At 38.8% G+C, this 12,136-nt stretch overlaps 2 protein-coding genes across 2 annotated transcripts; one reads left to right on the forward strand and one right to left on the reverse strand.

The window, feature by feature from the left end:
- The first annotated feature begins 226 nt into the window (after positions 1-226).
- LOC108438104 (protein FAM83A) lies at positions 227-3,756 on the forward strand. The gene is made up of 4 exons (XM_017715679.2): positions 227-839; positions 1,980-2,147; positions 2,479-2,603; positions 2,857-3,756. Exons 1-4 carry the CDS (start codon positions 327-329, stop codon positions 3,377-3,379), a joined length of 1,329 nt encoding a protein of 442 aa, XP_017571168.2. The 5' UTR covers positions 227-326; the 3' UTR covers positions 3,380-3,756.
- Positions 3,757-4,583: 827 nt separating this feature from the next.
- On the reverse strand, positions 4,584-11,821 carry zgc:101716 (uncharacterized protein LOC492784 homolog). The gene is given in 7 exon segments (XM_017715678.2): positions 4,584-4,862; positions 4,864-4,988; positions 7,535-7,667; positions 7,767-8,062; positions 9,786-9,929; positions 10,049-10,144; positions 11,618-11,821. Coding segments are annotated over 7 exon segments (942 nt in total). The 5' UTR covers positions 11,726-11,821; the 3' UTR covers positions 4,584-4,822.
- Between the last annotated feature and the right edge of the window lie 315 nt (positions 11,822-12,136).

Raw genomic sequence — 12,136 nt, forward strand, 5'->3', positions numbered from 1 at the left:
CAATTCCAACATGCATATTTGCACAGATGAATAGTGATAGGCCAGAGTGCAGTACCCAAAGCACTATAAAATGCAATTGCTTCACAACTGTTTGAGACATCTGTGAGGCTTTTCTTCTTGTTTGGGTTTCATTTGAAGACCACATTAATTTCCTACAACTTAGTTTGTCCTGTTCATACATACTGCAAGTATGTTTTAGCTAGAAAGAAAATGTTTTAGTACACCACATTTTGTACTGTGTTGCTGATCAACTCAAGGCAAAGGAAAGCAGAGACTAAGGCAGTCAAGTTGTTCGTGTTACAAATAGTATATCAACAGAGGCCACAATGGAACTGGATGGCAATGGCCTGTCTGTGCAGTTCTACCTGAAGCCCAGGGTTATGGGCAAGGTACGACGTCGTCTTCAGGAGATGAGGAGCCCCTCTGCCCAGCTGGCAACCATAGACCTGAGTCACAATGAAAGTGCCCGACTGGCCACTGATGCCCTCTTGGACCATGGCCTGAATGCCTACCAGGACACTCTGGTCAGAGAAGAAGAAGTAGACTTCTTATCTGTGGAAGAAAAGGGCTACATTTTGTGCAATGTTAAAGACTCTGCGAAAAATGACACTGAAGATGTGAATGATGAGGACATGTCCAGCTCCAGCTCAGAGTCTAGCTCGCAGACGTACTTTCCCATGGTTTCAGACAGTGAGCCGCCCTGTCTGGATTTTGGCTGGCCAGTTGCGGACTGGAGTTACCACCTACAGGGGCTTCCCAGTGTGGAGGTATACTTCCAGTCACCTAATTCAGCCAACATGAAAGATCTGCTGCGGGAATTAATCAGAAAAGCAACATCAGTGAGTATGTTATATTTAGATACACTGTTAGAAATAAAGGTACTATGCAAGTACATGATTTGTTCATCAAGGTACAAACAGTGGAAATGTTCCCTCAAAGGTACAACAATGGTTTTGAGGTCCAGTTGTGTACCTTAAATAAGTATCTTTTTATGAACTAATGTTTTAAAACAGAACCATTTAATAAAAAGCCTGGAGGGGAGACGGGGTGTGTGGAGTCAGTACAGCCTAGAAAATATAATTTCAGTGGATTATGGTACAGTTATTTTTCCTGACTAAAGGTACAGAGATGTACCCCTGAGGGTACCACCCCAGTGACAAGAAGGGAACTGCCCCAGTGATAGCATCGTACCTTTTTTCTGAGAGTGTAGGACAATTTTTATGGGAAAGGGACAAGCAGATCTAGGTCAGAAGTGCCCAGACCTGCTCTCAGATATCTACCTTTCATAATTACATTTGAATATTACTACCTACATATGTTAGACCATGGGTAGAATTAAACTCCTGGATGGGAGATCAACTGGAGCAAGGTTGGGCACAACATAGTCTACAAGACTTGTGCCAAGTTAAAAAAGGACAGCAAAGAGGTGTTGCATTTTATGGCTACTGTTTGGCCTGATTCATTTTTAGCAAAATGATTTAGCCTATGTTTATTGGATCACCTTCATCAAAAAGCTACATTCTAAGAAAAAAAAAGGTACAAAACTGTCACTGGGTCAGTGCCCCTCTTGTCACTGGAGTGGTACCCTCAAGGGTCAACCTCAGTACCTTTAGTGGGAACATAACTGAACCATAATCCACTGAAGTTATACTTTCTAAGCTGTACTGACTCCAGACTCTCTGTCTCGTCTCCAGGCTTATTTTATTGCTCTATTACAAAACATCAGGTTATAAAAATGTACATATATGTACTTTTCACCTGGAAAAACTGGTTTAAGGTACACAATTGGACCTCAAAACCACTGTTGTACCTTTGATGGTACATTAATATTGTTTGTGCCTTGTGTGATGAATGTAACATGTGCCTGCACAGAACCTTTAAGAACAGTTGAGATTGGTGAGAAAGTTAAAAATCCACTGCAACTGGTTACAGTTGCAATGGCGGTTAACAAACAATATGTTGTGCACCCCTAATTACAGGTTCTGGCAATTGTGATGGACACTTTCAGTGATGTGGAGATTTTCTGTGATATTCTTGAGGCCACAAAAAAGCGTAATGTATCTGTCTATCTTCTACTGGACCACATCAACTTGCAGGTGTTTAAAGAGATGTGTGGAAATTTACAGATCAACAAGTCACATCTTGCTGTGAGTAGAACATTTATTTTTACTGAATCGTTCTACATTCTAGTGAGTCCTAACTGTACATGAAAGTTGATGCTGACTGCGGTTCTTGGGTTAATCACAATCTGTCATCCAAAGCTGTTGTGTAAAAATCTAAAAAGGTATCCTGTTACTTTATGCTGACAAATTCTTTTCAATGCCCAAAACAAAGTGTAACTATTTGTCCATTGGTGCACTGCAACATTCTGTCATTCTCGTTCATTATTTATTCTTGGTGCCTCATTTTATCCACAAACATCAGTCTGATAACTAGATTTCTTGTTCACATTTGAGTTGTTTTCTTTCCTCTTGACAGCACATGTCAGTTCGCAGCATTGATGGAGAAACCTACTGCGCCAAGTCTGGAAGGAAATTTACTGGCCAGGTTAGGGAGAAGTTCATGATTTTAGACTGCACCCATGTCCTTGTTGGGACATACAGGTAAATAACACAATCGATTTAATGGTAATTTATGATAGACTTGCTATAGTCTTAGCAATATGTATTGCCTGAAAAAAATGATCATAACTCAGGAAATGGATGTAGTATCCTCTTTCTGTAAGGAATGGATGAAAACTATAAAGAGTAATAGGTTCTTGATGGGTGTCCTTCATTGGTAGCTTTGTAAGCGTCTTGTGTAGAGTGGCTTTTGTGATGAGTAATATACCAAAACTACTCTTTCCTTTCATTGTAGCTTTACCTGGTTGTCCTGGCAGGTTGACAGGAGCTTAGCAATGCTCTTCAAAGGGGCAAGTGTGAAGGCCTTTGACATTGAGTTTCGCCGGCTGTACGCCTCCTCAAAACCAGTACCAGAATTCTCTACATTGCCAGATTCAGATGACCTGAGTCCTCTTGTACATTTCATGGACCCACCAACTCCAGAAATGAATGCTAACATGGTTCCACAGGCCAATGTCAATAAAGTCTCCCAACTCCAGAATTTCAGTTCTCCTCTACCCCTTTTGTCCGGGCTATCTAGCCAGCCATTCCTCACTGCCAGACCGCTGACGTCACTCTGGCTCCCACAGAGGATCCATTGGCCGGGAGTTTCTCAGCGTTTCTTACCCAGAAATTATAATGTCGGGAACCTTCCTCGGCACCTTCAAAACAACAACTACCACTACCTCCATGGAGGTGTTCCACTGACCTCTCAACGGCTTTCGCATACCAGGTTAAACAGTGCTGTGTTTGGGGAACAGCAGTCGCAGGTTCTGTAATGTGTTTCCTTGGGTTCCTGAGCTTTTTACAGGCTTCAGCTTGTAATTCATACACTATTGCTCCAATGTTTGGAATCACTTTGGTTATTTGAAAAACTCAGTCCACTAGCATAATTTAATACCATTCAACAACAGTTTGGCTTTATATTATTGAAAACGTTTCTCCTGAAAACAGTGTTCTGCCTGTCTGATAGATTAGGAGAGCCTCATTTATTGGTATTGATATTTGTTTTATTGCCTTTTAACCTGAACTATCTGGGGTAAGAATTGAAAAATTAAGGCAGAATTGACAATTCTCACTTGAACATGTTTAAATTAGGCACATGTTCATGAATAGTTTGTAGGGAGGTCCCACTCTGATCCTAAATATGGGGATCTGATCCGATCAAAGCATATCTTAATATGCTTTATTACATATATTTATTACATATATTTATAGACATGTTTAATATGCATATCTTTGTTTATATTTGAGGTCCGATTGTTTCCTGCTCGTTTTTTGCGTTCTGCTTACGTCATAAGCCGATATTTAACATAAATTTAACTGTAAATGGTTATTTAAAAAAAAAAAACACAAATCAGTCCATTTTGCAACATACTTAAAATTACTGATGACCCAATTTTAGTTTTAACCCCTTTTCACTGTAGCTATAAAATGCGATTTCTGCCTGTTTTGGAGGTCCCTGCATTTCTGCATTATGCATTCTTTTCTTCATTAAGGCTGATTGAGTATATAAAGGGGTTTTTATAGATCATAAATCATTTTTATAGATTATAGATCACTTTTGAAAATGTTCTTTTTTCTTAAGAAATATGTTGTCGGGAGTGGGAAACATGAGAAATATAAATGTACTGTATTATGAATAATATCGCTCTTAATAGAGAAATAAAAATGTTTTCCATTATACATCAGCTGTTATTCTTTGCAAAAACTCCTATCCAAAATTGTTCAAAATGGATATACAGCATGTTGGAATGAAGCTCTTCATAGTTTAATGTAAAAGTACCTATTTTACAGAAGCAGACCGGATTTCACTTTACTTTTTTTTTTACTGTGCGTCTAAAATTGGGCCCATGCTCAAGTTACACACCGCTAGCAAGTTACAGCTGTTTCATATACGATCATATTTTTATCATATATTTCATTTCATATTTTATAATAGCTGTATTAACACTTTTTCTAATAAAAAAAAAAGCAGATCAATAAACAGCCATTTTTTCACTTTAATATCTGTAATGACATCAGCTCAAAAACTCACAGTGTATGAGTGCAATATATAGTCAATACATTTACAGGTCACAAATCTTTAAAATCTGCATTCTTAAAAAACCTAAAACATACAAAAACTTTCATTCTTTACTGCACAGACAGATTAAAACTGGCATTACTATACACAAGCATTTAAATACATTCCTTTATCGTAAAATCCTTTGTGTTTCTGTTCACTCTGACACCTTATCACTGGATAAATCTGTTTTCTGTTAGAAGACATGCATGTAGTTTGTTCCACCACCTCTCCTCAAAGTCCTTGATGGAAAGGCCTGATAAACTCTCACCATCCTGGTTCTCCTCCCGCATCTTCTCTGGGTTCAGATCTTCTGCCATTACCTGCATGTAAACAGACGTTTAAACCTTTAGTATGTATGCCAGTGTAAAATATAGTGCTGCCAGATGATAAAAATAATTTAGTGATTAATCACATTATTTTGTGTTTCTTATTTTGCGATTCTTCCCATTTCTCTTATTTGCTCTAATTTAGCCATGAAGGGAAAGCTATAGGAGTAGACAAAATAAGCCTTATTTGAATGTATGTATTACTTTCAATAGTTCAACTTGAACATGAACACAGGGTGAACATGAAAATAAGGTGAATGCAGTTTCCAATTTTCATCACCAACATCCAATGTGAAAAACAGTAGTTAGATGTTTCAGCTCCTTCGCTGTTGCATGTTCTTGCACGTCTTGTTTTGAGGGGAACTGAAGTTTTCCACTTTGCCGTCGCTTCTATTAGTTTGCTGCTTGTTGACCTATCCACATCTGTCCTGTGAGCACTGTCCAGCGTAGTTTGCTGCAAGCGTTCCCCAATGTAAACGTTACTGACAACACTGGGGCTGAGAGTGCACATGTCTTAGAGTGCATGTCTCCAGCCAGACTCTTTTGGGGGGAAATAGCTGCATATCTGTGACTTTTGACTTAGATTAAAAGTTACGGATGTTTTGTCTTTCTCCTGCAAAGTTACCATTTTGGAGACATAAGGTTTTGTTTTGACAGCAGCGAACTTCTTAGAAGAAATAACCTATCAAGACAACCATCAGCGAAAGATGCCACTGAAAGGCTGTATTTGAACGCAAAGGTTTTAAAGGGTTCTGAGTTAATAAAATTACTGCTGTTAATACAACAGTTATAACAATATTCAGCAAAGAATGTGCTAACAGTATGCAAAAGTTTTGACACCCCTGGTGAAATGACCTTTGTTGATTTTCTGAGCTGAAAAGAAGCATAAAATAACATCCTCTACAGAGAACACACTTCAGCACACAATTACTGTTTATTGCAGAGGTCACTAATAGGCGGACCATGGTCAGAGTCCGGACCCAGACACTGTCCTATGTGGACCTGGACCTATAACCGATAAACTATGGAGAATTATTTAATTTCGACGTGGTCCTATTTTAATCAGTGTAACTTTTATAATCATTACGGTACCGGTTTAGCAGCCTCACAGGAGACTCACAGACCAACCGCATATGTTGTAAATATCACCTGTGATGCTAATCAGCCAATCAGATTTGTGCATTACGATAAACACAGGGAGGGACGAGGCGAGACAGCAGTCGGAGAAGAAAGTGAGCCAGATTATTTCACATGTCGTGTTCTAAAAAGAAAAAAATGACAAATTCTGTTGAAATCTGACTGAACTGGACTTTATCTGATTTGATATTCAGGTGTTGACTGTATAAGATGTTGATATTCCTACTCAGCTACTTCAGTAAACAGTATATGGCACTAAATCATAATGCAAGTTAGACATTGTGATGTTCTGGACCTTTGCTTGAGGAAATTTTGTTTAACTGGACCATACTGAATTTTAATTAAAGACCCCTGGTTTATTGCACAAAGACCCCTTGTTATGGCACATTTTCTATTCTATGTTTAATTTTTTCTATCTTGTACATGTTAATTTCTGCAAATAAATAGAAACTGAACACAAAGATTGGCAGAAAACACAATATTTAATATTCACTTATTTTAACTTTGAAACTCAACTAAACAGGTCATTTGACCGGGAGTGTTTAAACTTTTGCATTCGACTCTGTATGTTTGCCAAAATAACATTTTTGGGCTATCTGCCAACATAGAAATCAAAAAAGCCTGGTGTATTACTCAACTACTGTGATGGAACTTCCATCAGTCATTGAGTGTATTCTTTTAAACAACTCTGAATCATATAAAAATATTCCAATCAAAATTTGCCGATGGATTCAATAATTTCTAAGACTCAATCAAAATGAACTGTTATTAGATTTACATACCAGAGGTCTCAGAAAGCAGCATTTCTTAGCCAGATGACTAAGCTTAATTCTGTCGAACCCTGGATTTGCTCACAATGGTGCATCACTTTTTACTAGCCTACATCACCAAGCCAACTTATGCCACTATATATACTCCTAACCTGCTCCAGGACCAGCTAAGTGTGGGATTTTGGCTGTTGGACCAATCAGGGTGAGTTTTTGTCCAATCAGGGACCACCTTCTAGTGGAAGTGGACATCTCCTGTTGGGTCATCTCCTGTTTTTTCCCTTCTTTGTGGTATCAGTGACACAAAATATAACACTTTTCAGTAGAGCAAACTCGTGTTTCACACGATTAGTTGTTTGCTATAAACCTGATGCTTTTGTGTGCACGTGCATGACGGTTAATCATAGCCTGAGTCTCTAGAACTAGACCAACAGAGAAGCTTTGTAATTGTCGGTGTAAAATGGGTTAACTGTGGTTGCATTAGTTAAGCTCAGTGAAGCTAAAACTTAGTCTGGAACTAGTCAGAATACAGGCCTTGTAATAACATGTCCATGTAATTACAAAGTCTGAAATCTACCAATAGTTATTTACACTGTTCTGATGTCTGACCTATGTAAAACTAGCAATATGTCTCACCTCAGAGATGATTCTGAGTGTTTCCTCTTCTAGCTGCAGCCTTAGCAGAGACTCCTCAATTTCCTTTAAGGCTCTCTTGCTCTTCTCCAGCACAAAGGAAAACTGTTGAGTCCTCAGTATCTCAATCAGTAGCCTGAAGAAATGAAAAATAGGAAAATATTTTTCATCTCAATCTGTGCCAATAAAGGAGGGGGGGTTTCTACCATTTGTGTGAGAGACTGAATGAACAGACCTTGTTCTAACGAAGCACATGGAGGCCTTTAACTGTGCCAGTTTCCTCTCTTCCTGCTGCTGAATTAAGGCCTGTGGCTCCAAAATGTGATTCAGATTCTCGAGGCAGGTGGAGGACTCCAGGAGGCTTTGGTGGCTTGTAGCCAGTTTCAACCAGTGCCATGGATTGAACGGGTGAATGGAACACAAGTGCTGCAGGCTAGATATGCTTTTCTTTAGATTGCCGCTCCCCTCATGAATGGTCAGTTCTAGCTGAAGGATGCAGGTCAAGTGACAAGTGTTGGTTGCCTCTTTTCTCTATCAAAAAAATAAATAAATAAATAAATCAGTACCAGGAATTAGAAACGTGTATGCGTAACCAGAAGAAATTAGCTATTTAAGGCTGTTAATTTTTCAACATATCTGCATAATTTATTAAATAAAGTTGTTATGGTGTAAATAAAAAAAAAGTCATTCAGAGCGATCTGACATGAAAAGCTTTACAGTAGTGATGATAGTTACCAGACATCTGTGGTCCCTCACACAAAATGATTACATTACAATGGATAAATACTCTCCCTCATGACCAAGACGTTGTTTTACGAAAGGTTAGAGATACAATTGACCCAAAACATATTTTAAAAAAAAAAATCAATTCCTGGCAAATATGTTCATGCAGGATACTGTGCGGTGAAATACTCCCCAAATAAAAGCCTTTATCACTAAAAAATGTGTGTGTGTGTGTATATATATATATATATATATATATATATATATATATATATATATATATATATATATATATATATATATATAGAGAGAGAGAGAGAGAGAGAGAGAGAGAGAGAGAGAGAGAGAGAGAGAGAGAGAGAGAGAGAGAGTGTGAGAGAGAGAGAGAGAGAGAGAGAGAGAGAGAGAGAGAGATATAAAATTTATATATAGAGACAAGGGTAGGTTCACTGGAGGATTTGGAATAAGGCCTATACTTGTACTGTAGACATTGCAAGCTCTGGTTCTCATAATCACCACTGTAAAGAAATCCAAATAACATCTCAGTGACTGAATTATACAGAATTTTTTCATTTGTGGAATTCCCCTTGAGCAGGCTAGAATTGCTACAATGCACAGCCTTTAGTGACTTATTGCTTTTAGAAAATGATAAAACAAAATAAAATGTATCGATGGTTGATAAATAATTTGATTTACTATACATAATGCATAAACACCTCCATTAAGTTACATGTTCATTATGGCTGCTAAGCACCATATTGTTTGCAAAACTTGGCAAATTAACACAGAATTCAGTTGATGTGTGTGGCCATACGTGTATAGTGTATTTTATAAAAAGGACAGTTCCAGTCTCAAAATCTGATTGGCTGAATCCGCTGTAAAATACTCATTATTTGATATCCTAAACATTCTAGTTCTCTTTCAGCAGTCCATGGTTGCTTGGCAAAAACAATATACTCAAAAGGAATATTATTTTTGAATGTTCGTCTTGATCATTATTAATAATATAGAAAGACATTTACTGAAAGCTGTGTATTTCATCATATTTTATGTTGTCTAATATTTTACAAAAGGAATAATTCACAGGTTACAGTGATAATCTGCTTTGCACTGTATCTAATAACACCCTTACCTGAAATAAAATCACTGTAATGTATGGCCTCTTTTGGCTTATTGTTGTTAATACTACTTGATTAACTATTCCAGGTGCCAGAACCTGAATGGTAATATTATTAGTTTGGTATAAAACACCCCCTACTGGAAGAAAGTTTACCTGCAGCGGCAAAATGATTTTTGTTATACATCGATTCAACTAATTACTCCAGTGCTGAAAAGAAAAAACCCCAAAAAACAGCATAAACCAGTGCATTCCATGCTGGTCTGTTGCTGATTCAGCTGGTCACCCAGCATAATCATACTGGTTGACCAGCATATCAGCATCAAAAACACAACACACTATGCTGGTTTTGAAGATGACCAGTCTATGCTGTTTTTTTTTTTTAGCAGTAAGCAAGAATGAAACTGTGTTTACCAGCTTTTCACAGATCTCCAGAGCTCGTTCTCTCAACCCGAGATGACTATAGCATCGTGCAATACTATCCAGGACGTCTCTTTTGAGAGACAGATTGCCATTCGGGACCAACGAAAGGCAAGCCTTGTAGTCATCTAAAGCACCCTGTAATTTTCAAATAGAAACAATGCCATCTGAATTAGGACACTCAGGACTGTGACAGGAATGCAAGACACTATGAGAAATACAATTTGGACTCATTTATTCACTCAGCAATAAATCACCTGATACTGTTTTCTCCTGTATTTCAGGTCTGCCCGAAACTTCATGGTTTTCTGCTCATCCAGGTCGTCTTCAAATCTTTCGTAGTGGCAAAACCACTAAAGCCAAAGAAGAAAAGTCAGGTGAATGAGTGAGACAGACAATCACAGACGGGATTCAGCTCTGATATATACAGTCGTGTGCAAACGTTTGGGCACTGGCTATTACAGGTGTTGTTGATTTCCTAAAGGAAAATACGTACACATGCTCTACAGAGAATAAACTTAAATATGGCATTTTTCTGCTTAGTTTAGTGCTCTATTTATTTGCTGAGTTTAACATATTAGAAGAAAATGAAACATGCAATATTAGTTGTGCCACAGCATTTGCCCAAATCATACACTTTTCTATATGTCTGCATATTCGAAAAAACAAAAAGTAGCCAATTTATCAGAAACACCTGCCTTGAGATTCACTCACTGGCCACTAATGGTCAAAGTAGAGGGACCTACAGCTGGTCCATTTTTCCTTGCTGTTTTGGTCAATGGCATGCCTATGTCCTGCGCTTAATGGTTGTGTAGTAGTACAATTATTGTGTATTGCACAAAAGAATTTACTGTACAGCGTTGGCATAGTTTGTCTGTATTTATTGCATAGTGTACATAGAAATAAGGTAGCATGTTGTCTTGGACAAGCTACATTGCGTTCCTCTCTCATTAGGTACAAATATTTGATATTTAGATATAAAGTGTACACACACACGCGCGCGCGCACACACACACACACACACACACACATTTTCTAAGCTGCTTCTCCCTCAGGGGATGGTCATGGGGGGTAGATATAAAGAATGTGTGTCTAATACATTGTAAAGTTGGTATATTACCAACTATATTATTGTTATTATATTAAACAATGGCAAAAGGCAAGAGATCAGAACCAGAAGTTGTACTTAAAGACACCACAAGGTGAAATAAAGACAAGCTACCTCACCTTTTTTATTATTTAAAGAATATACGAATCATACAACCAACGTCAGGCCAATACACATCAGACACCACATAAGAAAATGTGAACAGTAATCTCAGCAATATCATCACAGCGTCCAAGCACATCATGACGTCAGAGAGTAAGGATGCAACGCAACATACCTGCATATAAAAAACCTACATGTCTAAAGAGGATGCACACACACACACACACACACACACACGAGGAAAGCCAGTTAATCACGTGTCTCTCCATAAACCTGGTTATATAAATTCAAAAATCTATTAGTTTTCTTAGTTTCTACAAGATGTAAACACTCTAACTTGCTCACAGACTAACCAGTAACGATAATAGCTGTTTATAAGTTAAGCCTCTGATAGAGACGAGGCTGAAATTAGCTTTATTCGCCAGCTGCCTAGTCGAATTTTCCGTTCCACCTTAAACAGAGCGGCAGGCAGCAGGACGTAGCTGCTGTGTTTACAGACGCCTGAAAGGAACTGCTGCACCATTTAAGGTGGAACGGATCATTCGGACTTCAGCTCGTCTATCTGGTGGAGCTGAAAAGCGGGAGCTTTACGGCAAACACAGGTCAATGTACCCACCTCTGGCTCGCAGGACTTCGGCTTGTATGCTGGCAGCGCCGCTGATGAGACCCTGCTCCGAGATTCCTCAAAGACTGAATCATCAAACGTGCTGCCCAGTATCTCCATCCTACCCAGTCCCGCACATCCCGCGCTCCACCGCACACACGCCCGGCCGAGCCTTTTCTTCTAGCGCAGTTCCGGTGGATTCACCACTGACTTATGTGGCAACATCGCCCCCTCGTGTATTTCACGTCCCAGGCCAAACGGGCGGAGACAGACACGCCGCTCAGACATTAAAATCACCTTGTTTCTGCGCTCATTGTCCATTTTATCTGATGATATGCTGTTGTGTTTTGGTGCGGTCATGGTCACTGGTGATGCTGGGTGACCAGCTAAACCAGAACCTGGTCAGCACTAGACCTTTAAAGGGGAATTCCACCAATTTTCCCAAAATTTCCGTATAACTCAGTGGTTGAGATGTAAACAAAGTCACTCAGCGTGGTGTGACGCGAAATGATTTACCGTACAGAAACTTAC

The sequence above is a fragment of the Pygocentrus nattereri genome, chromosome 24 (assembly GCF_015220715.1).
Source record: "Pygocentrus nattereri isolate fPygNat1 chromosome 24, fPygNat1.pri, whole genome shotgun sequence".
Lineage (NCBI taxonomy): Eukaryota > Metazoa > Chordata > Actinopteri > Characiformes > Serrasalmidae > Pygocentrus > Pygocentrus nattereri.